The following is a 27,852-nucleotide window of genomic DNA, read 5'->3' as shown; positions in this document are numbered from 1 at the left end:
ATAGAGACTGGAAATATTTTAAAACAGTAAGTAAAGCTTTTTTTCTGTGTGTTTTTTTTTTTTTTTTTAGATGTTGGGGGTAGGAGTTTATTAATTAATTTATTTATTTTTGCTGTGTTCGGTCTTCATTTCTGTGCGAGGGCTTTCTGTAGTTGTGGCAAGCGGGGGGCCACTCTTCATCGCAGTGCACGGGCCTCTCAATATTGCGGCCTCTCTTGTTGCGGAGCACAGGCTCCAGACGCGCAGGCTCAGTAGTTGTGGCTCACGGGCCCAGTTGCTCCATGGCATGTGGGATCTTCCCAGACCAGGGCTCGAACCCGTGTCCCCTGCATTAGCAGGCAGATTCTCAACCACTGCACCACCAGGGAAGCCCTTTTCTGGGTTTTTTAATTGAAGTACAGCTGATGTAGAATATTATATAAGTTACAGGTGTACGGTACACGTACACAATTTTTAAAGGTTACTCCATTTATAGTTATAAAATATTGGCTACATTCCCACACTATATACAGGATATACTGTGATATAAAATATATCCTGTAGCTTATTTTATACATAATAATTTGTACTTCTTAATCTCCTACCCCTATATTGCCCCTCCTCCTTTCCCTCTCCCCACTGGTAACCACTAGTTTGTTCTCTGTTAACTCTGAGTCTGTTCCTTTTTTGTTATACTCACTAGTTTGTTGTAATTTGTAAATTCCACATATAAGTGATATTATACAGTATTTTTTTCCTCCGTCTGACTTATTTCACTTAGCACAATGCCCTCCAAGCCCATCCACGTTGCTGCAAATGGCAAAATTTTCATTCTTTTTTATGGCTGAGTAGTATTGCATTGTATGTGTGTGTGTGTGTGTGTGTGTGTGTGTGTATATATATATATATATATATATATATATATACACACACACACACACACACCACCTCTTGTTTATCCATTCATCTGTTGATGGACACTTAGGTTGCTTCCATATCTTAGCAACTGTAAACAGTGCTGCTATGAACATTGGGGTGCATGTATCTTTTCTGAGTGTTTTTATTTTTTTCAAATATATACCCAGGAGTGGATTGCTGAGTCATATGGTAGTTCTACTTTTAATTTTTTGAGAACCCTCCATACTGTTTTCGACAGTGTCTGCACCAATTTACATGCCCACCAACAGCATATGAGGATTCCCTTTTCTCCACATCCTAATATTTCTTATTTGTGGTCTTTGTGATGATAGATAGCCATTATGACAGGTGGGAGGTGAGATCTCATTGTGGTTTTGATTTGCATTTCCCTGACGATTAATGAGCAACATTGAGCAACTCTTCATGTGCTTGTTTGTCCATCTGCACGTCCTCTTTGGAGAACCGTCTATTCAGTTCTTCTGCCTATTTTTTAATCAGGTTGTTTGTTTTATTTGATCGTGAGCTGTATGAGCTGTTTATGTATTTTGGATATTAACCCCTTATTAGTCATATCATTTGCAAATATTTCTCTCATTCAGTAGGTTGTCTTTTCGTTTTGTCAATGGTTTCCTTTGCTGTGCAAAAGCTTTTAAGTTTAATTAGGTTTATTTTTGCTTTTATTTCCTTTGCACTTTAGGAGACAGATCCAAAAAAATAGTGCTATGATTTATGTCAAAGAGTGTTTTGCCTATGATTTCTTCTACGAATTTTATGGTTTCTGGTCTTACATTTAGGTCTTTAATCCATTTTGAGTTTATTTTTGTGTATGGTGTTAGAGAATGTTCTAATTTCATTCCTTGTAAAATAGTAAGTAAAGCTTTATGCCTCTTGGAATCAAAGATTTTAGCAGAAAACTAAAAGACTTGAGGTCACAAGTAGTGTTTTTCACTTAATATGCAAAATGAACTAATTTAACCTGAAAAAAATCGAATACGCTTTTCCTACATAGATCAAGCAAAAAAATCCAAATCAGTTTGAAAGCTTAACTGAGTGTAGATAGAGAGATAAGAGATGGTGCGGGGATAATCATTATCATCTTCACCACCATCTCAGAACACAAGGTAATGAGATTTCAGGTGAATTTTCTTCTTCGTATATGTTCTCCCTCCTATATTTATCTGTTCTCCTCTTCTTGCATAGGAATAATTTTTTTTGTTAAGGTTATGTGGCAGTCCTGATTAAAAGGGTATATTGTCAACCCACATAAACAACTAGATATGGTCACATGACTAAGTTGAAACCAATGAGATACCGGCAGGAATGTCATGTGCAACTTCTAGACAGTTTCCTTAGAAAGGAGGAGGAGAACCCCCTTCTTCACTCATTCCTCCCTCATGGCTAGAACATGAGTGTGATGGCTGGAGCTTGAGTAGCCATCTTGGATCATGAGGTAGAAGCTTTATGTTAAAGATGGCTCAGCCACAAGAGAGAAAAAAACAGAATCCCTGAAGACACGGCACTGCCATATACCACAGACTGCCTACTTTTATATAAGAGAGAAATAAACTTCTATCTTGTTTACGCCACTGTTATTTTGGGTTTTCTGCCGTTGCAGCCAAACTGACTGTAACTAATACAAAACCAAAATAAGAAACTTTCTTACCAAAGCAAGAAGCTACTTCCCTCCATATTGTCAGTTAAGATTTCCCTCCACTCAAAACAGAATTAAAACCTTCATGCACACTCTGATTGAGGCACTCTCAAGCCGAGGATGGGAACACAATTAAGAAGTAGGACTTCTCAGTCAAAACATCCTGGAACTATAGCCAGTAAAATAAAACCTCCATGCTTGGCAAAGGACTCTAAGTAGCCTAACTCCTTTTAAAAAACAAGTCTTCCTCTTACACCCTAGATCTGGAAGCGCAGATGGAAGTGGCAGCAGGGAACAGTCCCCACTCTTATAGGGCAGAGCTGCAGAATACATATTTTTGTTCAACAACATTTTACTATATATACCATTAAATATTCAACTATACAGGCTTGACTAAGTCCAAATACTTACTATGCCTTTAAAACTATCATGCAGTTGATCTTCAGCAAAAATATGGAACTGAAGAGGTTTGATGCTGAAGATAAGTGCTGACTTCAACATGGTTAGAGTTTCTTCCAGTCTTTCCCCACAGGCAACTACGGCTAGATGCACTCTCTCAGCGGGCTCCATTTTCAGACTATACCTGATAGAAAAGAAAACCACATTTTCCAACAGTGTTAGTACAGGGTAACATGTTAACGACATGGTGTTCTGACCGTGTTCAAAGACTGAAGTTTGAACAAGGTCCTACTGTACAGCAGAGGGAACTATATTCAATATCCTGTAATAAAACAAAATGAAAAAGAATATGAAAGAGAATATATATATATAACTGAATCACTTTGCTGTACACCAGAAACCAGCACAACATTGTAAATCAACTATAGTTCAATTGAAAAAAAAAACCCTGAAGTTTGAACCTTCTATTTAAAAAGCAAAGACACATCAAATTACAAAACAGTATACTGTTGAATCAATCATATATATAGCTATACCCTCAACCAGCCTTTCTCAGCTAATGTTCCTCACCAGGAACCACAAAACACAAAAAATTACCACTTTCGCATTCCCCCAAGAATGGTACATAACTAGCATCATTCTGGATGCATGGGAGAGAAGTTAATTCACTACTCACTCTGGATGCTGTAGGACATTAGAGCTTAATTCTCTCAAGGAAACCCCCACTTGAGAAAGGGAGCAGCACTGATCTGAAGGTCTTCCATTTAATTTTTAACTATTTTACTTAAAAAAAAAAATCTCAAACACACCAAAGTAGAGAGAATACAACAGTAAATCTCCAAGTACCCATCTCTCAGCTGCAACAATTATCCATTCAAAGGTATTCTTATTTCCTCTAAAACCCCTCCCCACAGCCCCTTCCACTAACCAAAAGATCATTTTGAAGCAAACCCAGATATAAATTCACCCACAAATATTTCAGTATTATATCCAATCTTCAACCATGCTGATTACAAGAAGCTTCCTTCACATACTTCTTTTTTTTTTTTTTTTAACTGTGCAGTCCCATTTATCAAGTAATCAGTGAGAAGTAAAAATTTCTGAGGTGGTCTAAAAATACTAGCCAAACGCTAGTAGCACATCATTTTGGAAGGAAGGAAAGATTCCTAAACCCCAGTTATCAGCCTAGGCTATGTTAGACCCTACCTCTAACACAGAGCGGCAGCGCAAGCACCTTACCACTGAACCAGTAATACTCCACCATCATACAAGGAACAGAACTAATTATGTGTGACTGCATTGTTATTAAACAATTAACATTTACAATATGAAATAAAGACCTCATCTGTAATTAGGACATAAAATAATCTTTTTGACAGCTAAAGGTATGTAGGAGTGGAAGACAACATAAAACAAACTAGTAGCACATTAAAGTATTATGAAGTACAAACATTCCAAAACTAAAAACATACAAATTTGACTTTAACTCAATTTTTAGTTACAGAGATCCTTTCTGTAAAATGTATAAGGGGATTAGAAATAAAACTATTTAATGTTAACAGTTGTATGTACCCATTACTGAAATTTTGTAGTAGCAGGGATGGGTGAATAATCATTTTTCTTAAATTTATAAGCTAAAATTGTCGTAGTTATGTTCCTTAGCACAGGACTTTGGAATCTTGAGTGTTCATGTGTCCATGTGTCCGAGTGGACCCAGAACTGTTTCCTGAGGAAAATCTTGGTCTTGCTCATGGGTAGTCCCTCAACTGACCAGGATATGAGAAAACAGAAAATAATACTAAATAACATTAAATACAAACAATTGACTATATAAAACACACCTGAATATCAAATTCATATAACTTAATGTTTTAACATTAAACATTTGGAATTATTAATTTTTTATCCTATTAATGATAAAGTCTGAATATATATAACGTGCTCCTGCTTTTACTATGGATCTATTCAGTCATATTAACAAGCTTGCTTGCCAAGGGCCCAGAGACATTTAAGACAGCAGTTGAAACTGATGCTTTTCTGGTCTGAGTTCCTGAGGCCTGAAAATGGGTGCACTTCTCTTACATGGGACATCTCTTACCTACACAATTACTGTAACTGTCAGCCTTAAGCAGAGGAGCAGAAAGGCTTTTCAGCATGAATACGAATCTCCTAGAAAACACAAGAGTCATTTCCTTCCCTGATCCCTCAACTGGGAGGCTGAAACACAATACCTTGATAACCTACCCTTTATTCAGACTAATGGGCCAATTATTCTAAAGATGAGGTGCTTTAAAAACAAACAACAACAACTGCTTTTAAGAAAAAGAAACCTTCCCTGGATAATTCATGAAGTTAAACATTATTACACCACTTTGTTAATGGTATTAAATGGAGAAGTCACATAAAAAGTGGTATTCTTGGAAGGGGAATTTACTATTCGAGAAGCGGTGGTGATAGCTCATTCTTCATCAAGTTATTAAGATATAACATCAGGTACATACTTTGCCTTTAAAATTTAGATCAATCTACCAGGAACTGGTTTTTATGAGTGGTTTGAGGAGGGGACAACTGCATAATCTTGCACATGGCTATCCAGCTACCCAACCATCTTCTGTTACAGGGTTACCAGAGTTTAGCCTTTCACCACTCACCTGCTGTGCTACCTCTTTCACTCATAAGGTACAGCATAAGCTTGGGTCTTTTGAAAGCTCTATTCTTTTCCACTGACAGGAATTAGAAAGAAGCAGTGCCTGCTTCCTCGTCTGCACCCTCTCTACCCATTCCCCTCGTTTCTGTTGAGCCCCTCAGTCTATAACTTTGGAGCCCTATCAGAGGGGAGACCATCTACACTTTCTATACCTAAACAAGGGGACATGAACCCAGTTCACCTGAAAGCAGTGGAAGCCACAATGACACAAGTAAAAGAGAAGGCAATCGAGACACATAACAATCTCACAGAGCTCTCCATTGTCTCAGCTTTCTGATAAATGCCTCCAGGTCCTGTTCCTCATGAGGGTATAAAGACCCTCATTAAAGCACCAAGATTTGAGAATCTATAATGGGCTCGGATTGCTTACCTGGCCATAACTAGATCCTGTCCCAAAGCTAAAAGCCTAGAGATTTAAAGAGTAAGCCATAATAGTCATGTGCTGTTTGGCACAGAACTCTCTACATACAGAAGTATAATAAACCTTCTCAAGAGAAATAAGTTAAATGCTCTTCAAGGAAAAAAAGTCCTTCTAAGGTCAGTCCCAGGGACTCCTGCTCTCAGGCACTGCAGAAAGGCTTGTTCTAATCACACAGCTAGCACTCCTTCCACCAATTTCTATAAAAGTAGTAGTATTGTCAACAATATTGCACTTGTTTTTCTGTTATGTGTCCCTTTTTAGCAAAAGCATTATATACAGTACAGACTCCAACAGCTAAACTGACAAGACAAAACATATTTTAAAGATGTCTCTGCTCACCACCCTGTCCCTAGACCCAGGAACTGGAAGTAACTGCAACTGGAAGAAATCTAAAGTAAGCTTTTACACTAGAGGAAGGGATAACTAAAACCTTCGAAGAAGTTGTAGGGAAGTAGCCATTCAAGTAATTTTGGTCCCAAGTGAATGGTGTTAATATTGTCAGGATCTACAAAAATATGCTATGTATTAATCACAGTGTGGATAAGAGAAAGTCCCTGTGGATTTAAAGAAATGTTATCCAAAAAGGACATTTTAAAGTCATACCTACTTTTCTACAGATACATGATTAGAAGAAATGCTTCAGATAATTCAAAGGTAACACCTGAGGGTCCCCATTACTAAATGTGGCATAGCCTGAGTACAGACTAGAATTGTGAAAGCAATGAATGGTAACACATTCTATTAAAAAACTGAATCAGTGAGTCCAAAATGATACTAAATAAAGAGTAAGGCGGAGGGGGAAACCCTCCTTTAAAGATGAATACCAACCAATAAATGTAGAAGGAATGACAGAATTACAAAAAACACTATTTTGCATTCACTACTGCAATAGATTGTTTGAACAAGAATAATTAATGGATGCTAAAACCACAGAGTATCAAGGTATTATCCCCACACATTACAAAGGGGATAAAGATACTGTTACGGTGTAGAAATGTGACACCGCCACCTTAACCAGGGGATCAAACAACCAATCATGTTAAATGTCTGCCACCACATGCCTCCCCATAGAACGCCCAAAGAGCACAAGATCTCCTGCGCAGTATTCCTGCCAAAGATCCTGAATCTAATCCTAAGGAGACAGGCAAATCCAAATAAAGGAACATTCTGCAAAACAAAACAAAAATATCATGTCATGAAAGAAAGACACCAACCACCACGCCTCCCTGCCCTGTCCCCCACCTCAAAAAAATGTCTGGGAATTGTTCTAGAAAAAAGAACACTAAATAGATATAATAACTGAATGCAATTGTTCCTTGACTGGGTTCTGAATGGGGAAGAAAAGATACAAAGTTCATTAAAAGGAAAATAAGGAAATATGAATATATATAAATATAACATTCTGTCAGTGTTAAATAACTTGAAATTGCTGATTTTGTTATGTTGGTACTGGAGAATATCCCTGTTCTTAGGCGATACATGCTGAATATTTAGGCTGTCGCTCAAACAGTTCAGCCAAAAAGTGGCAAAAGGTTACTAATAGGTAAATATCTAGCGACAGGTATGTAGTGGCTCACTATGCTATTCTTATAACCTCTGTAGATTTGAAAACTTATCAAAGTAAAAAGTTGAGAGGAGGAATCCAGAAAAAAAAGTTAACACAATGTTTTAGATGAAAATTCTAATACAAATACTGTAAACAGACTTATAAGCCTTGAGAATAGACTTACTTTAAGTAACATTTCTGCTATAAAGGAATAATAATTTTTCTTTTTTTTTAGACAGCATCAAAATTTAAACATTAAAAATTTTTAATCAAAATTTAGCATCAAGAGCTTCCAGTGTGTTCTTCTAGCCTATAATTAGATTAGTGTTTTCTCTATAAAAGAAAACAACATATAACAATATTTAGACTAGGAATTAGCATTATAATTAAGTACACAGACTCAAAGTAAACAGATTAAATTTCTGATAACAATCTCCCCAAACTAAAAAATAACTGCCACGAACTTATCTTTAAAAACTTGCAAGTGAACAAAATTGGAAAACTATATTCAGAAACACTAATGATAATTTCCTTAATGTGTAGCTCTTCAAAAAAAGTTTTTCCTCTTACTATAAAAAAAAGAGTAGTGGTGAATTAACATACTAAGGTAAAACTACTTTAAAGGTCGTATATAAATCACTTTGGGGACAAAATACAATACTTAAAAAAACTCTGCAAGGTTTTATGCAAAGCATTAAAAAAACTAAAAATTCAACATTTTGTAAGTATTAATTGTTAAAATATAATTTTAAATAGTCTGTAAAAATATACCTCTTAAAACTAGCATGGGACCACGCAAGATAACAGTTCAGGTAGCAAATACACAGACTATGAACTGAGAATCAATTCCCATCATAGAGAGAAAGATTAAATATTTTAAAAGTTCAAGTCACATAATAATATTAAAATTAGATTACATAATGAAAAGAAAACTACAATTAAAAAATGAAACAAATAAGGAAAATATTTGTAATCAATGGCAAAGGTAGAACGTATTATTCTAAGAGTTCATAAAATAAGCATAAAAAGCTCAATAGGTAAATATCAGTACAGAAAATACAAACAAAATTTTAAAAAGCCAAATATATGCAGAAATCTATTCAAGGAATAATCAATGAATATAAATCAATAATAAGCTATCATTTTACTCTAATAAGTGGTAAAATTATAACTCCCAATAATGAATGTTAAGGTTATGGTGACACCAGTACACTCACACAATGCTGGTACAGGCTTAAATCTGTATAATTTTTAGAACGTAAGTGATATCCATTCTTTTTAATGAATATTTGAACTCCTTTCACATGCTAGACACTGGGGATAAACAAGAAAGCCACAATCCTAACCTCACACAATTTATAGCTGTTGTGAAAAAGACAGATTTTTAAAAGATTTAATCAGAAAGCACGGTAATTGCTTAAATAGAAAACAATCAAGGTTGCTAACTGGGCTCACTACACAAACATCTAACCTAGTCTGAAACTGCTGGGGAAAATTACTAGTCATTTACTGGTTGCCAAGCACCTTGCCAAATAATGGGGCTTAAATAAGGAACACCACGTGGTGCCCATCTGCGAAGTCAACACTCCAGAAGTGGGTAATGATTCGCAACCACAACAGATGCAGCAGGTACAGTAACTAGGACGATACAGAGAAGGGAGAAGCGGTGGGCACGGAAGGGAGGTCACAGTGGCGGGATAAGAAGTGATTCCACGGTAGTTAAGGGACAGAAAGGAAGAGGCCGGCAGGAGCAACAGCATGAAAGGAGACGGGCGGGAAGAGTCACTGCAGACTGACTGACGTGTGGGAAGCCCACCATGAACCAAGACACAAAACCCAGATGAGGGGAGGTGTGAGGGGCTAGCCCAAGTCAGCAAGGTGAAAATCACCACCGTGCAGCTGGAGACACAGCTCCGGAGCTCAGAGAACAGCTCTGGAATGAAGGTATCAGTTAAACAGGTGATCCTGTGACCATCCAGGGAGCAGCAGAAGAAAGAGCAGAGTTCTAAGGAGTTAGGACTAGAGAGAGGAGTCCAGAGGTGGCGGGAACAAAACCTGAGACGACAAGAGCCAGAGACGGACAGAGTCGAAAGGAAGAAAGAGGAAGTGGTAACAAGAAAGCACATTAGGGCTCAAAGAACAATTCCGAGGTCAGAGGTGACTTCAGTGAGAGCGGGTTTTTCGTCAGGTGGCAGGCGGGTGCTGCTCCTAGCGGGCTGAGGTGTGAAGGTGTTCTTTTTTGCTTTTTGTTTTTTATGGAAGTAAAGCCAGTAGATACTCATAATGTTTGCTGGTGACGAGAAAGATCAAACAAAGGATGCTTGAAGGAAAGGAGCTGGAAGCAAGCTGCGGTAGGGACTTTGGGTTGTTTCAAGGACAGAAGTGGCAGAAGGGGTGTGAGCGCTGTGACGCCACCGGGGAGCAGTCAGGGGCAGACAACTCATGCAGATACAAGTTACTAGACGCACACGCACAGGAACGGCAAAAACACTTGCGGTGGGTGTTGAGGCGATTTGGGCTTTTTTATGTTATTTTATGATCACCGTATAATAAATTAATTGGGAGGAAATAACCCCCCAGAGAGGTCTAATCAAACTACATAAAGAATTCAAATTGGAAACGCTGGGACAAGTCTGGGGAGAAGAAAATGGTGCCAGTTAAGGGCCCACTGGTGCCAGGCAAAATGGGAGAGCTAATGGTAGCCGAGGGGATTTCAGAGAAGCTTCCCCAGGTGGGCAGAGTCAGGCAAAAATGAGGTGCTATTTAAATACTGAAATGGAGGGGGAGAATGACATGGCAATGGGACGGCACTTTAGCTTGTCGGCACATTGGAATAGACTGAATAAATCAGGGATTCCCAAGAGCAAAGTAAGAAACTAAGTGTTGGGCTGCAGCATGCAGGCCTGCAAGCCCTGTACTTGCCCAGCTTCAAGACCGAAAGAGGAGGCCAGGCCAGAGTCAGGCCGGCAGAGACATCAATGGCTTAATGGACGTGGGGAGCTTACATTTCGAAAGCAAGGTCCTGGAGCAGCACGCTACTGTGTGCAGATGACATGGCAGCAGTGTTTGCTGGGGGGTGGGGGGAAGGGGTAATCAGTTATAGGGAGAACTGACCTCAGGTTGGCTCACTGGTTACCAGGGAAACTAGCAAAGGGGCATGCGCCTCACCATCCCTTTGATAAGCTATCATGGAGGAGATGTTCTGATTTAAAGATCAGAACCATCACTAGTTGGTGCAGGGGCAAATATGTAGGAAGGTCAGTCATGTGAGTAGGGTGTAGGTGAGGCAGGGACAGGTCGAGCAGGGGATGTACAGAGAGCAAGAGAAGAGCCATCTTGGGTGGCCTGATCATACACTAAGTTTAAGAGATTTTACATAATGATATGATACATGTAACAAAATGGTTACAGATTTATACTATGGATGTAATATTACAGGCAGAGAGTATAACTTTTAAAATCTCAAATTTAGGAGAGTAAAAAAAGCACAAGGGTTTACAATATCATGTATCTATCCACATGTAATTTCTTCCAGGGAATACTTGGGAGCTTTGGGAAAATAGTGAGTTGGAGAGACTCAAAGAAAAGGAATACTAAGCAGAGGCTCCAGGATTCAGACTAGGTCAACTTCCCTGGGCTACTTCCACAGCAGAGGAGGTAGGAAGATCATTACTCATGCCGTAACTTACGAAAGGGCCTGGGTTGTATAAATCGGAGTATACAGGGGCTTTCAACCTTACCCAGCTCCCAGAGTGAGCAGATTTATGTCAGGTCGGAGATAGCTAAGTGGTGCTTGTCATTACTCTATTCACTAGCAAACTCTTTAAAGGATGAAAAATATGGAGTTCCTAGTCTCCAAAATTATGAACAAGCTGAATGGTAGATTATCTTGAAAAAGTTCGCTTTTAAAAGTTTACATAATCTGACTCAACTGACCCATATTAGAATTTCAATCATCCAATCTTTTCCATAGCAATGAGATACAATTAAAATATGTGATTTCAATGATTCCTTCCCAGTTGTTCATGGGATGTATAATGTATTGAGAATACAAGAATTTAAAAATACACACTACTAATATTTATTAAGAATGCAGTTCATCCCACCTGGAATATGTCACCTCTTGTCCTTAAGCCTGGCTAATTTCCTGTTCATCATGCAGTCACTCCCTTGAAAATGCCTTCCCTGATGCCTCCCACCTGCTTCTCCCATCTTCATGGCTATAACCTGTCACCCTCTATTAAGAGTCTCAGGTTGACTAGTGTGAAGCTCCCATCAGAATGTAAGCTCCAGAAGGATGGGGCCATGTTAACCAGACGCGGTCTGATTCTTAGCACCTAGCACTGTGCCTGGCAAATGGAATGAGTAGAATTAAAATTCAAATGAATCATAAAGAAATTTTATTCTTGGGAAGGGCACTTCAGGCTACCGCCTCACTCTCCCCTGCTACTATCTCAGAGTCTGATATCCCATTCCTACCAATACTTGTTTCCTTCGTTGAAGGTGAGAGCAGGAAGGGACCTGAGAGTCAGCCAATCCAATGCCTTCATTGTCCAGAGACGTGAACAAAGCTGCACTAGTCAAAAACTTTAAAAAAAGGGCCAATAAACAATGTCATATCATTTGCTCCTTCATTAAACACTTATCTTTATCCTCCCATTCCCCAATATTCAACCCTCTGCTCATAACCAATGTAATCCTTCCCCAGTTGTCTCCATCTGCCTACAAAATGTTTTTTCAGTATACCAGCTTTAAGTTAGATAAATGCTATATGTCTGTAAATGTCAGTGGAAATCTACCTTTATTATCTGGTAACCACTTCATCACCTGTTACCTAAAATTTGATCATAAGTTGTCCTAAGAACAATGGTTTACCTTAGTCACATCTTTAAATTTTTTAGAGCATTTTATACACAGTATGTATTAAAAAATTAGTCATAACTACTTCAAAGTGGGAAAAAAGAATAGAAAACCCAATCAGAAAACAAATTATTTACTTGTATAATAATATTACAGGAAAAGAAACATTTTTATGACCATACGACCATATTTTTATTACACTCAAAAATTTATTAGCTACTATCTAATCTTACCTACACTGATCTACCAATTAAATATTAAGTGCCTACCTAAAAGCCGTTTCCCAAAAGCAGTTCATTCCACAAACATCAGAGGGCAGCATCCAATAGGGATTCCAGTAACACAGAGAGAAATCTTTACACCTAACAGAGTAAGACAGAAATAGTCCTATGTGAGTATTTTGGCTTAAAACTAACAAGGAATTTACTCAATAACATAAAAACTTACTGTTCTATTTTACAGCAACAAAACTGCAAACCCATCTTGCTATGGTAACTTGAGGATTTCTGGAAATTGATTTCTCCCTTACTTAGGGTACCACCACTTTAAGTAGAACTTTAAAACCTTTAGGCAAAAAATATCACAGACTGGAAACGTTTTTTAGTCATGAATGCTCTTAATATATTAAGATCTCCTCCTAAGATGACATAGAAAATATTGGAATACTTCTAAAATTTTCCTTCCTTCATGAACTGCACATATTCCCCCTAGAATAAAATCCATTCCGCCAAACAAAACATTTGCTTATCCTGAAACAAAATTTAAGCCACAAATGCTGGTAGAAAGGAAAGAGAGAATCTTTAAATGCTTTTAAATTAATCCTCAATCCAAGCTTAAAACACCAAGTATGGTGTTTTAAGTTGGAAATAAGAGACCAAGCTGATATTCACGGCTCAGTTTCATTACCTACACATCTCAGTTTCACTATATTTCACAAGCTAAAATGGGGGATCAAATGTTGTCTTTCTTCTTAGATTGCAGGTTGGAGCTAAAAAAAAAACCCCACAAATACACAACAACAACAACTGCTTACATTACAAAAAGTATGTTTTTCATTGTTATTCCTTTTCAAAACAATAGTCTAGTTGGAAATTCAGTACAGTGGAGGCTTGGGTTTACTAAAGCAAGTATGAAGTCAGAGTGAGTCACTAAACCAGGTCACCTCATGTCCCATCACCATGAATTCAATTATAAGTTACTGTTCTTACAGTGAAAGGTCTATGAAATTTCATATTTGCAACATCTCTGATCACACCTCTCACAAATGTCAACAGGCTAAGACAGGGGGTCTCAATCCAGGATGTACAATGAAATCACCAGAGAGCCCTACACCAGATCTGTTAAATCAGAAACGCTGAGGACAGGGTCAGGCACTGGTTGCTTTTAAAATCCTGCCTAAGTTATTCTGTATACTACTGCATGAAGAACTACATCAGAATTTTTAAATCAATGGAAAAAAGTGACATTATAATTTGTTTTTTCTTGAAATGGACACCGTTTTCAAGCACAGCATAAAAAGTTAACATATCTGGGCTTCCCTGGTGGCACAGTGGCTGAGAGTCCGCCTGCCGATGCAGGGGACATGGGTTCATGCCCCGGTCCGGGAGGATCCCACATGCCGCGGAGCGGCTGGGCCCATGAGCCATGGCCGCTGGGCCTGCGCGTCTGGAGCCTGTGCTCCGCAACGGGAGAGGCCACAGCAGTGAGACGCCTGCGTACCGCAAAAAAAACAAAAAAAACAAACAAAAAAGTTAACATATCTTAGTTGATAAGTCAGAAAAAGAAGATGTGTGCAGACCAGTAAAATGTACAACCTGATGAGGAAATGTGTTTGTCCCCTTCCAGGCGTGGTCATGTAGTTTTTAAGTCTTGTAGAGACAGGCTGAGTGGAAGTGGCAACAACTAACACAGAGTTTTTTTCAGACTCAAGAGTTCTCACATCCATTTAAGCCTCACAACAAACTTGTTCAAATAGGTATCTCCATCTTTCAGATACAGACATCATCAAAGCTTTCTTTCAAGAAATCCAGTTTATTTATAATCAACACCTAAAGTGCCCCTTTGTTCCAGGAAGGAAATAAGTTGGTTATTCCATCTCCGTCTGTCAAATCTTCCAACAGTAGAAAATGAAAATTAAAAATGAAGTCTCAAAGAAAATGACTAATTAAATCTTTTTGTAAAAATGACTGCTTGAAATTGTGTATTAATACCATTTTCTGCCTCAACTTGTATTGCTCCCAGCCCTAGGCAATCACGCATCTATTTTCTGTCTCCATAGATAAATGGAATCATAAAATATGTGACCTTCTGAGTCAGACTTTTTTCACTTAGTGTATTTTCAAGGTTCACCCACTGTAGCATTTATCAGCACATTTCATTCCTTTTTATGGCCAAATAATATTCCCTTTTATGAATGGATGGATATACCACATTTTCTTTATCCACTCATAAGTTAATGAACATTTGGGTTGTTGATACTTTTTGGCTATTATAAATAATGCTTTTATGAACATCCATGTAAAATTTTAATGTGAACGTATGTTTTCTATTCTCTTGAGTATACATACACACACACACACACACACACACATATACACACACACGTGTGCATGCACACACACATGCCTACGAGAGAAATGGCTGGATCATGTAATCAATGTAAACTGACTAATGCAGATGAAATTACAGGGAAAAAAATGTCAAGTTTTAGGTAAGTTTCTTGACCATAACTCAATGCCAGAAAGCGGTTTACAGAAAGAATGTTTTCTTTCTGTCTTTCTTTAATGGAAATATAAAACATATGCACTAGTTAGTATACATCCTCACCATTAAAAAAACAAAACAAAACAAAACATAAAACACTGAGCTGCTGCTAACAAGAGGGGGCATAATTTATTCACAGTTTCTTAGCTCCCAAATTTACATTCTTTAACTTCTGAAAACTTGGTTTTAAAGATTAAGATAGAGAGTAGAAACTCATACTGAGAACTCATTATGTACCAATAACGATCACTACAAGCAATAAATGAGGAAAAGCAACTAATCTGAGACAGACAGAACTTGTATTTTCAGGCCAGAAAAAAAAATTAAAAATATTGGAAAAGTAAAGGTACTTATCCAAGTTCTAATTATTAGTTGCTTTTGCTTTTACTCCTTAAGACTATTGAAAATGGAACATTAGACATACAAAATTCAAAGAGGTAACTCTATTAAATAATTTTAATGGGGCAAAACTGTAGCTGACCTAAGTGGGTATGTCTTCAGTAAACAATGACATCCAGAATCAGTGAAGTCCATAAATGCGAAGTTTTGCCATTGTGGATCAAACTGAAATAAAACTTTACCATGGCTCATCCCCCTGTTTCATATGGCTTAATGTTTCTAGCTCTAGGTGGCTTGTCTACAAGCAAACTGATCAAGGGATAGCACAGGGATCTCTGTGGTAATAAAACAGTCTGTATCCTGACTGTGGGGATGATGACACGAATTTTACTTATGTGATCCAACAGCATAAAACCGCACATACACATGAGTGCAGGTAAAACTGGTGATGTCTGAAGATGGTCTATGGGTTGTACAATGTCAGTTTCTGGGGTTCTAATACTCCACTATGTTGATACACATATATTCCAGATACAGTGGTATTACACTAAGCTCATGTAAAAAAGTTACTACTGGGGAAAAACTGAGTGAAGGATAAATGGGGTGTCTATGAAGCTTCCTGTGAACTTATATTTATTTCAAAAGTGTAAAAAAACAAATGAATCGCAAATTAAATTCCCCCAAATTTCAGTACTTGAAAAATGTTTTAAAAATTGAGACATCAGAAGCAAGAAGAACTATAATCCTACAGCCTGTGGAATAAAAACCACATTCACAGAAAGACAGACAAGATGAAAAGGCAGAGGGCTATGTCCCAGATGAAGGAACAAGATAAAACCCCAGAAAAACAACTAAATGAAGTGGAGATAGGCAACCTTCCAGAAAAAGAATTCAGAATAATGATAGTGAAGATGATCCAGGACCTCGGGAAAAGAAGGAGGCAAAGATCGAAAAGATGCAAGAAGTGTTTAACAAAGACCTAGAAGAATTAAAGAACAAACACACAGAGATGAACAATACAATAACTGAAATGAAAACTACACTAGAAGGAATCAGTAGAATAACTGAGGCAGAAGAACGGATAAGTGACCTGGAAGACACAACGGTGGAATTCACTGCTGCGGAACAGACTAAAGAAAAAAGAATGAAAAGAAATAAAGACAGCCTAGGAGACCTCTGGGACAACAACGCAACAACATTCGCATTATATGGGTCCCAAAAGGAGAAGAGAGAGAGAAAGGACCCAAGAAAATATTTGAAGAGATTATAGTCGAAAACTTCCCTAACATGGGAAAGGAAACAGCCACCCAAGTCCAGGAAACGCAGTGAGTCCCATACAGGATAAACCCAAGGAGTAACATGCCGAGACACACAGTAATCAAATTGGCAAAAATTAAAGACAAAGAAAAATTATTGAAAGCAGCAAGGAAAAAATGACGAATAACATACAAGAGAACTCCCATAAGGTTAACAGCTGATTTCTCGGCAGAAACCCTACAAGCCAGAAGGGAGTGGCATGATATACTTAAGGTGATGAAAGGGAAGGACCTACAACCACGATTACTCTACCTGGCAAGGATCTCATTCAGATTCGATGGAGAAATCAAAAGCTTTACAGACAAGCAAAAGCTAAGAGAATTCAGCACCACCAAACCAGCTCTACAACAAATGCTAAAGGAACTTCTCTAAGTGGGAAACACAAGAGAAGAAAAGAACCTACAAAAACAAACCCAAAACAATTAAGAAAATGGTCATAGGAATATACATATCGATAATTACCTTAAATGTGAATGGATTAAATGCTCCAACCAAAAGACACAGCTTGCTGAATGGATACAAAAACAAGAACCATATATATGTTGTCTACAAGAGACCCACTTCAGAGCTAGGGACACATACAGACTGAAAGTGAGGGGATGGAAAAAGATATTCCATGCAAATGGAATCAAAAGAAAGCTGGAGTACCTATACTCATATCAGATAAAATAGACTTTAAAATAAAGAATGTTACAAGTGACAAGGAAGGACACTACATAATGATCAAGGGATCAATCCAAGAAGAAGATATAACAATTATAAATATATATGCACCCAACATAGGAGCACCTCAATACATAAGGCAACTGCTAACAGCTATAAAAGAGGAAATCAACAGTAACATGATAATAGTGGGGGACTTAACACCTCACTTACACCAATGGACAGACCATCCAAAATGAAAATAAATAAGGAAACAGAAGCTTTAAATGACACAATAGACCAGAGAGATTTAATTGATATTTATAGGACATTCCATCCAAAAACAGCAGATTACACGTTCTTCTCAAGTGTGCACAGAACATTCTCCAGGACAGATCACATCTTGGGTCACAAATCAAGCCTCAGCAAATTTAAGGAAATTGGAATCATATCAAGCATCTTTTCTGACCACAACGCTATGAGATTAGAAATGAATTACAGGGAAAAAAAACGTAAAAAACACGAACACATGGAGGTTAAACAATACATTATTAAATAACCAAGAGATCACTGAAGAAACCAAAGAGGAAATAAAAAAAATACTAGAGACAAATGACAATGAAAACACGACGATCCAAAACCTATGGGATGCAGCAAAAGCAGTTCTAGGAGGGAAGTTTATAGCTATACAAGCCTACCTCAAGAAACAAGAAAAATCTCAAATAAACAATCTAAATTTACACCTAAAGGAACGAGAGGAAGAAGCACAAACAAAACCCAAAGTTAGTAGAAGGAAAGAAATCATAAAGATCAGAGCAGAAATAAACGAAATAGAAACCAAGAAAACAATAGCAAAGCTCAATAAAACTAAAAGCTGGTTCTTTGAGAAGATAAACAAAATTGATAAACCATTAGCCAGACTCATTAAGAGGGAGAGGACTCAAATCAATAAAATTAGAAATGAAAAAGGAGAAGTTACAACAGACACCATAGAAATACAAAGCATCCTAAGAGACTATTACAAGCAAATCTATGCCAATAAAATGGACAACCTGGAAGAAATGGACAAATTCTTAGAAAGGTATAACCTTCCAAGACTGAACCAGGAAGAAATAGACAATATGAATAGACCAATCACAAGTAATGAGATTGAAACTGTGATTAAAAATCTTCCAACAAACAAAAGTCCAGGACCAGATGGCTTCACAGGTGAATTCCATCAAACGTTTAGAGAAGAGCTAACACCCATCCTTCTCAAACTCTTCCAAAAAATTGCAGAGGAAGGAACACTCCCAAACTCATTCTATGAAGCCACCATCACACTGATACCAAAACCAGACAAAGATACTACAAAAAAAGAAAATTACAGACCAATATCACTGATGAATATAGATGCAAAAATCCTCAACAAAATACTAGCAAACAGAATCCAACAACACATTAAAAGGATCATACACCATGATCAAGTGGGATTTATCCCAGGGATGCAAGGATTCTTCAATACATGCAAATCAATCAATGTGATACACCATATTAACAAACTGAAGAATAAAAACCATATGATCATCTCAATAGATGCAGAAAAAACTTTTGACAAAATTCAACACCCATTTATAATAAAAACTCTCCAGAAAGTGGGCATAGAGGGAACCTACCTCAACATAATAAAGGCCATATACGACAAACCCACAGAAAACATCATTCTCAATGTTGAAAAACTGAAAGCATTTCCTCTAAGATCAGGAACCAAACAAGGATGTCCACTCTCACCACTATTATTCAGCATAGTTTTGGAAGTCCTAGCCACGGCAATCAGAGAAGAAAAAGAAATAAAAGGAATACAAATTGGAAAAGAAGTAAAACTGTCACTCTTGGCAGATGACATGATACTATACATACAGAATCCTAAAAGTGCCACCAGAAAACTACTAGAGCTAATCAATGAATTTGGTAAAGTTGCAGAATACAAAATCAATGCACAGAAATCTCTTGCATTCCTATACACTAATGATGAAAAATCTGGAAGAGAAATTAAGGAAATACTCCCATTGACCACTGCAACAAAAAGAATAAAATACCTAGGAATAAACCTACCTAGGGAGACAAAAAACCTGTATGCAGAAAACTATAAGACACTGATGAAAGAAATTAAAGATGATACAAACAGATGGAGATATACCATGTTCTTGGATTGGAAGAATCGATATTGTGAAAATGACCAAACTACCCAAAGCAATCTATAGATTCAATGCAATCCCTATCAAATTACCAATGGCATTTTTTACAGAACTAGAACAAAAAATCTTAAAATTTGTATGGGGACACAAAAGACCCCGAATAGCCAAAGCTGTCTTTAGGGAAAAAAATGGAGCTGGAAGGAGCAGACTCCCTGACTTCAGACTATACTACAAAGCTACAGTAATCAAGACAATATGGTACTGGCACAAAAACAGAAACATAGATCAATGGAACAAGATAGAAAGCCCAGAGATAAACCCACGCACCTATGGTCAACTAATCTATGACAAAGGAGGCAAGGATATACAATGGAGAAAAAACAGTCTCATGGAGAAAAAACAGTCTCTTCAGTAAGTGGTGCTGGGAAAACTGGACAGCTACATGTAAAAGAATGAAATTAGAACACTCCCTAACACCAAACACAAAAATAAACTCAAAATGGAATAGAGACCTAAATATAAGACCGGACACTATAAAACTCTTAGAGGAAAACATAGGAAGAACACTCTTCGACATAAATCACACCAAGATCTTTTTTGATCCACCTCCTAATGGAAATAAAAACAAAAATAAACAAATGGGAACTAATGAAATTTCAAAGCTTTTGCACAGCAAAGGAAATCATAAACAAGATGAAAAGACAACCCTCAGAATGGGAGAAAATATTTGCCAACAAATCAATGGACAAAGGATTCATCTCCAAAATATATAAACAGCTCATGCAGCTCAATATTAAAGAAACAAACAACCCAATCAAGAAATGGCCAGAAGACCTAAATAGACATTTCTCCAAAGAAGACATACAGATGGCCAAGAAGCACATGAAAAGCTGCTCAACATCACTAATCATTAGAGAAATGCAAATCAAAACTACAATTAGGTATCACCTCACACTGGTCAGAATGGCCATCATCAAAAAAATCTACAAACAATAAATGCTGGTGTGAAGAAAAGGGAACCCTCTTGCTCTGTTGGTGGGAATTTAAATTGATACAGCCACTATGGAGAACAGTATGGAGGTTCCTTAAAAAACTAAAAATAGAATTACCATATGATCCAGCAATCCCACTACTGGGCATATACCCAGAGACAACCATAATTCAAAAAGACACATGCACCCCAATGTTCAATGCAGCAGTATTTACAATAGCCAGGTCATGGAAGCAACCTAAATGCCCATCAACAGATGAATGGATAAAGAAGATGTGGTACATATATACAATGGAGTATTACTCAGCCATAAAAAGGAATGAAATTGGGTCATTTGTTGAGACATGGATGGATCTAGAGACTGTCATACAGAGTGAAGTAAGTCAGAAAGAGAAAAACAAATATCATATATTAACGCCTGTATGTGGAACCTAGAAAAATGGTACAGATGAACTGGTTTGCAGGGCAGAAGTTGAGACACAGTTGTAGAGAACAAACATATGGACACCAAGGGGGGAAAGCCGTGGGGGAGTGGGGATGGTGGTGTGATGAATTGGGCAATTGGGATTCACATGTATACACTGATGTATATAAAACTGATGACTAATAAGAACCTACTATATAAAAAAGTAAATAAAATAAAATTTAAAAATTAAAAAAAAAAGGGCTTCCCTGGTGGCGCAGTGGTTGAGAGTCCGCCTGCCGATGCAGGGGACACGGGTTCGTGCCCCGATCCCGGAAGATCCCACGTGCCGCGGAGCGGCTGGGCCCGCGAGCCATGGCCGCGGAGCCTGTGTGTCCGGAGCCTGTGCTCCGCAACGGGAGAGGCCACAGCAGTGAGAGGCCCGCGTACAGCAAAAAAAAAAAAAAAAAAAATTGAGACATCATGCTCTGGATTAAACAGCATTTAACAGTAACACTCTCCACAATAACAGCCCTCAAACTTAAAGTTTACTTAAATGAAATAGCAGAAGGTTTTTCATACTTTTAAGTAAAACTGGAAAAGGTTTTTTTCATTTCTAAATGTCCATGATAGCCATGAGGCTTTAGTGAAAACCATGTGCATCGTGGAGAGTAGGCAATAAGTCTAGGCATATCCAGCATAAGAATGTGGAAGTCTGAATGAGGTGCCTCACCAAAGATGCACCTTAAAGGCACGGATACCTGCACTGTGACTGCAACAGAAATAAAGATGCTCACAGCCATGTTAAAGGAGCATTCCCATGGTTCTAACCACCATTATTTAAAGATAAGTTCCTGCACAACTCATTTTCAACTAAAAATTGTCTTCAGACATCTAAGTCAGGTGTTCTTTTTCATAAGTATCTAGTGTCATGAATATTCAAGAAGTGGGAAAAGAACTGCTTATATACAAATGGCAATGAACAATTATCTAACCATTTCAAAAATAAGTTAGCATCACACTCTACAACCTAAACTCTCTCGAAAAAAAAAAATTGAATTAAAGATTTAAATGAAAAAAAAAAACGGAAAAAAACCCACCGGTAGAAAGTTTTTCTATGTATGACAAAAGTAAAAATGATAAGGAAAAAACTGCCAATCTGAACGCATAAAAATTTTAAACTTCACGTGGCATACACTCTGAAAAAAATTTAAGTTAGGGCTTCCCTGGTGGCGCAGTGGTTGAGAATCTGCCTGCTAATGCAGGGGACACGGGTTCGAGCCCCGGTCTGGGAGGATCCCACATGCCGTGGAGCGGCTGGGCCCGTGAGCCACAACTACTGAGCCTGCACGTCTGGAACCTGTGCTCCGCAACAAGAGAGGCCGCAATAGTGAGAGGCCCGTGCATTGTGATGAAGAGTGGCCCCCGCTTGCCACAATTAGAGAAAGCTCTCGCACAGAAACGAAGACCCAACACAGCAAAAATAAATAAATAAATTTATAAACTCCTACCCCCAACATCTTCTTAAAAAAAAAAAATTTAAGTTAACATGTTGGGGGGAAGTATTTCCAACAGGTATGACACACAGATAATAATCTTAATGTTTTAAAATAGGATTTCTATGTCGAAAGTACACATTATTTTCTCATTAACCTAATCACTTTCCCGTTCAAAAGCACAGAATATTAATTAATTAATTTACTAGTCAGGTTTGTGCTAAGCACTTTACAGCTATGTGAAGTATGATCTTCAGTGAACTGAAATACAAGGTGCAAAGTACTGGTTTTTATCTAAGATGTCTCTGCATCAACAAAGCAGAGATTAAGGTGGGTTTAGTAAATAATTCAGCCTTCTTCACTGTTCACTGCCTAACTCCTCTCTTCTTCAAAAATAACTGCAGGGAAGAGGGAAAAAATATCCCCCTCAAAAAACAATAGCGCAAAAAACAGTGGTCAAATCATTCTCAGTTAAATCAATGGTTCTCAATCTTTGGCTTCATAACAACAACCTGGAGCACATATCTAAAATATAGATTCCCAAGCCCCACTCCCAGGGACTCTGGTTTAGCAGGTCTGGACTGGGGCCTGAGGACATTTTTCCCAGAGGTCAGAAACTGAAAATAATAATAATAATAATAATAATTTAAAATTTAAATGATCAAAACCATCACTGAATTAGCTATAATTTTATTGTGCCAGGCACCATACCAAGTAACCTACACAAGCTATTTTTTTCAATTCCCACAAACAACCCAATTATCACAGATACTCTTACCTCTTTGTAACTGATGAGGAAATGTGTTCAAGGTTAACGCAGCCAGTGAGTGGCAAAGCTGAAGTCTGTTTCCAAAGCCCTGACTCTTCCCACTCTACATTTTCAGTATATCCTACTAGTTAGTGTTCCTGGGACCCAGCAGAAACCATAACTTGATGGCCTGACCAGATCTGAAACGGAAAGTAAGGTGACTACCTCCCAGTTAACAGTCATTCACACTAAGGGTATGACGGGTCCAGAAATGGTAGCACTGAAATGCCTAGTAGTTTTTTGATTCCCTACTACCGATATGCTGTACAGCCTCAATGGGATGAAATCTTGATAATCGCTGCCATCAGTGAAATGTGAGAATTTAATCACCCAGAGTATCTAGAGCCAGAGAATGGTTTAGCTCCTTCTGAAGTACTGACGTCTGGTCAGTGCTTTAGATAAGTGCTTTAGATTGAATACCTTAAATACAGCCTGTCCACACTGAGCACCTTCAGAGAGTCCCTCTGTGTGGAAGAGCCACTACCTCCCGAGCATTCCTCTCCACTGACGCAGCACTCCTCTCCAGCGCCGGTCATGGGATTCTGTCTGCAGTATGGATGTGCAAGGGACACAGCCCAGAGAACCAGAGGCCCCCATCCCAGGCAACGTTGGCTGGTCCAAGGATGGGGGTGTGATGCAAGTCCAATGAGAGCCTTTTTCTAGAATTTTCTACGTGAGATTAGAGATGAAACACTACAAGAAGTTGAAAGACCCCAGGAACAAAGCCTGTCTACAGCAGAAGAGAAAGAGTCCCCAGTCCTTGAGGTCCCTGGAACTGCCCGGGGACTTCTTTCAATCCTGTTCCTTCCAGCAACCGATATAAGCCTATAAATACCTGTTTTGCTGAAGTCAGTTTTAATGGAATTTGGTGACTGACAACTAAGAATTCTGATTACTATAAATTAATTAAGGTAAATACAAACTACATCTTACAGGTAAGAAAAGTGAAGCAGAGAGGTGGTCAAGGTTTCACAGGAAACAGGGCCAGAATGAGACCACAGGTTTGTCTGACACTAAGATCTACCCATTTTCTAAATACCAAAATAATGGATTCAAACAAAATGAACTCACTAATAATAAATTTCACTGAAAAATTGTTTCCATCATTTTCTGGTTTTTACTTTGAGAACGTGCAAGGACATTTCCAAGCATTTTGTTGTCGTGGAATTCTGTGCAATGAATATTTTCTATAAGGTTTGACCACTGGAACCTATTGGGTCTAACCATAATCCCATGTTTCAAATAAGAGAGAGAAATAATAGTTTTAATCTTTGAGGTAAGACTGCTTTAAAAAAAAAAGTAAGAATGCAATGATAATCAAGTCCTACCAAAAAAAGGAAGATGTTGCTTGCCTCACAGTCCCATTTTCCACTGATGTAACACTATGTAGACTAGCTTCTTATCACAGCAGCTTTATAGAAAGAGCACTTGCAGAGCAATCAAAGGAAACATAGTTTCTAATGCTGGTACTGATGACCTCCGCACCTCCGCCAAACTATTTATACATAGGAAAAGAGGTTAAGAATATCTACTCCATATCCCATGGTAGCCAAAAAAGTGGACTGAACTCTCTGAGAAATCTAAAAAGATGTTATAAATGATAATATTTAAAATGAAGAGTCCTGATGTCTTAGGAATTCTTCTGACCTTAATCAAATCATAGGCTACAAACACTGCAGCTTTTCCAGGTTGCTCCTCTGCCCACACTTCTTTACAAAGAATGATACACCTTCGGTTTTAACTCAAATGTGTGCCTCATTTAAAATGAGGAGTTACGTTGCCCAGAGGACCTGTAAGATACAGCTTTTTAGCTGACTCGACTCTGACACATCAAACTTCAGATTTCAGTAATGGCTCTATAAAATATTCATTCAAACGGAAGCACTTATTTTCTGAATTTCAAATAATGTAATTTTGTTAAAATTAGCTAGCCAAGCAGATACAATTTATAAAAATTTGTCACAAAATATTAAGTATCTCAGACAAGGCACTAAAAATGAATGTTACTCTATCAGATTGAAATGCTAATATCATAGTCCACTTTCATTCAATGTTTTGATAAAAGTGTTGCTTCCTGACAATTCTACCCAATGCAAAAATAGCTTCTTCCCCATAACTTTAAATAAATGCTTCACTGGAACATAACAGACCACCATTAGCTTTTCATGAGCTCATCCAGGTCTTCAGTCACGGCCTCTCCCAGAACAGATAATAGCGTTGACAAACCTGGCTCTGGAAAGTAGTTCTGCTGTTATGAACAGAGTCCTGACTGTAATCAAATCACAGGGTGAAAACAGGACAATCCAGCTTTTCCATGCTGCTCCTCTGCCCAAACGTCCCCTTTCATTTTGGGAATGGCCATCAACTCTCAGAAGAACGTTAACAGCCTAGAGCTGACCTGCGCTCCCTCCTCCTATCAGCCCGTAGGAAGTTTTTCATATCAAAGCAGCCTTCGCCTCCTGCTAAGGGAGCACACGGAGTAAGAGAGGTGCCCACAAACAGAGGAGCCTCGTTTTCAAGGAAGTGGAAACGCTCAGATTTTGTTAAGCATTCGTAATGCGTTGCTTTTTCCATTTAAATCTCATGTTGATTCCAACTCTGACAGTGATCTGTGTAAATCCACTTAAGTCATTACGCTTTTTAAATTCCGATTTTTAAGGAGAAACACCTCTATCCCAACTCACAAAAGACGTGAGCATGTTAAGTATCGCTTATTTTTCTTAACTTGCTCTAAGTTTCACGACAGCCCGATCGTTTCCTAAAGAAAAATTCACAATCCGTAGAAATGCTCTATTCAAATTTAACTAACCGGCAAATAATGAAAATTTTAAGCGTTAACAGGAAATTTAAATGTCCCATTCAGGAGGGGGGGAAAAACTGAACTAGGGCGCCAGCCCGTGTTTAAATATCTCAACTTGAACTCCACGGAAACAAGAGGGAATTCCCACTAGCCAAACAGCAAGAAGGCTTTGGTAGGACCCTCTTATTTTCAACGAATTCTAAGAAAAAAGGGGAAAAAATGCAACTGTCAACTAGGAGTTGAAAATTAATTTCTAACTGCTGTGAATAGTGCCTAAGGAATGGGTCAGAAGACAAACACAAAAAGCGTGGGGTGCTCTCGGGCTGGAGCAGCGCTGGGCTCACCCCCAGGGTGAGGAGGAGGGAAACGAGCAAAGGGGATCAGAGTCTGCGGCAAAGAAGCGGGAGATGCGGGCCTGGTGGCGGGAGGCGCGGGGCTGACCCGCAGGCAGCCCGGTCCGGGCGTAGCCCCGCGCCCCCCGCCCCGGCCCCCGACAGGGAACGGCCCGTACCTGTCCGACCGGCCGGGATGCGCCGCGGGGCCCGCGCTGCCCGCCCCTCTCCCGGCGCCGCGTCCGCCGCCCGCGAGCCAGGAAGCCGCTGCGGCCTGCGGCTTCCCGCCACCGCCGCCCGCTCCTTCCTCCAAGGACACGGCGAGCTGGCTGAAGGCGTAGAGGAGCGAGCAGAAGCCACAGGCCAGGCACAGCACCACGACGCGCAGGTAGCGCCGCATCGCGCCGTCTCCGCGCCACCGCTGCCGTCGCCGTCGCCGTCGCCGCCGCCGCCGCCGCCGCCGCCGCCGCGCCCGCCCGGGCGAACTGGCGCGGAGGGAGCGACACCACGCAGCCGCCGGCGCAACAAGTTCCTCCTCCGCCACGGCCTCGCGCCCGCCCCCCTTCCTCCCTGACTCCCTTCGCTCTCCGCCCACCACCTTCGAGAGCGCGCGGACACCCCGCCCCGAAGCCCCGGCCCCGCCTCCGCCGCGGGCCTCTCCCCAGAGGGTGGGCGGCCGGACGCGCCGGCGCATTGAGCCCGAGGGGGGCAGGGCGCGCCGGGTGGGCTCGCGGGTCGCGGCTCGCGCAGGGTCTTGGGCCACCGGCGACCCCGGGAGGGCGACTCTCGAGCCCTGTGGCTCCCCACTGCGGGAGAGAGGCGTGGCGAAATGAGCGGGGCATTGGAGGCAGCCGAGCCAAATTCAAATGATGGTTCTTCCACGTGGTAGTTTGGGACGCTGAAAGCCCTAAATTCTCTGAGCGTGTTTCTTCGTCTCTAAAATGGAGATGACATCCTCATCATAGGGTGCTTGTAAAGATTAAATTGCTTAACGCACGAAAAACCCCTTGCACTTAGACGGCCCTTGATTAAGCCATTTTTCACTTACATCCTTCTCAGCAGGGACTTCCCCAGCCTCTAAGATTCTATAATACAGTCGGTACGAGCCATTTTCACCCAGATGTCTAATTACCTCCTAATGCCCTTTAGGATGCATATCCTGCCTCCCGTCGAGGTTGTAAGTTCCTATAAGGCTGAGGTTCAACCTTTTACGCCTTTTTGATCCTCCTCACAACTCACCATTCGCATGTCCAAAACAATTAATATTCTCCCTAAAGAGCTTTGCCTTTAGCTTTCCATTTCT

At 39.4% G+C, this 27,852-nt stretch overlaps 1 protein-coding gene across 2 annotated transcripts in view; it reads right to left on the bottom strand.

Annotated features, from left to right (window-relative positions):
• Positions 1 to 27,074, bottom strand: part of GXYLT1 (glucoside xylosyltransferase 1) — a 52,034-nt gene extending 24,960 nt beyond the window's left edge. Inside the window, exons 1-3 of one of the 2 annotated variants that reach the window (XM_081249037.1) lie at positions 26,729 to 27,074; positions 12,751 to 12,843; positions 2,960 to 3,131 (exon numbers count right to left, since the gene is read on the bottom strand). In XM_081249037.1, the coding sequence (XP_081105163.1) occupies positions 2,960 to 3,131; positions 12,751 to 12,843; positions 26,729 to 26,949 (486 nt within the window). In that variant the 5' untranslated portion in view covers positions 26,950 to 27,074. The remainder of the gene's footprint in view (positions 1 to 2,959; positions 3,132 to 12,750; positions 12,844 to 26,728) is intronic. The other variant, XM_081249038.1, reaches the window with a different exon arrangement.
• Between the last annotated feature and the right edge of the window lie 778 nt (positions 27,075 to 27,852).

The sequence above is a fragment of the Mesoplodon bidens genome (assembly GCF_964165515.1).
Source record: "Mesoplodon bidens genome assembly, chromosome: 11".
NCBI classification, from domain to species: Eukaryota; Metazoa; Chordata; class Mammalia; order Artiodactyla; family Ziphiidae; genus Mesoplodon; species Mesoplodon bidens.
The sequence above is the reverse complement of the archived record's forward strand: the minus strand, read 5'-3'. Positions and strand labels throughout refer to the sequence as shown.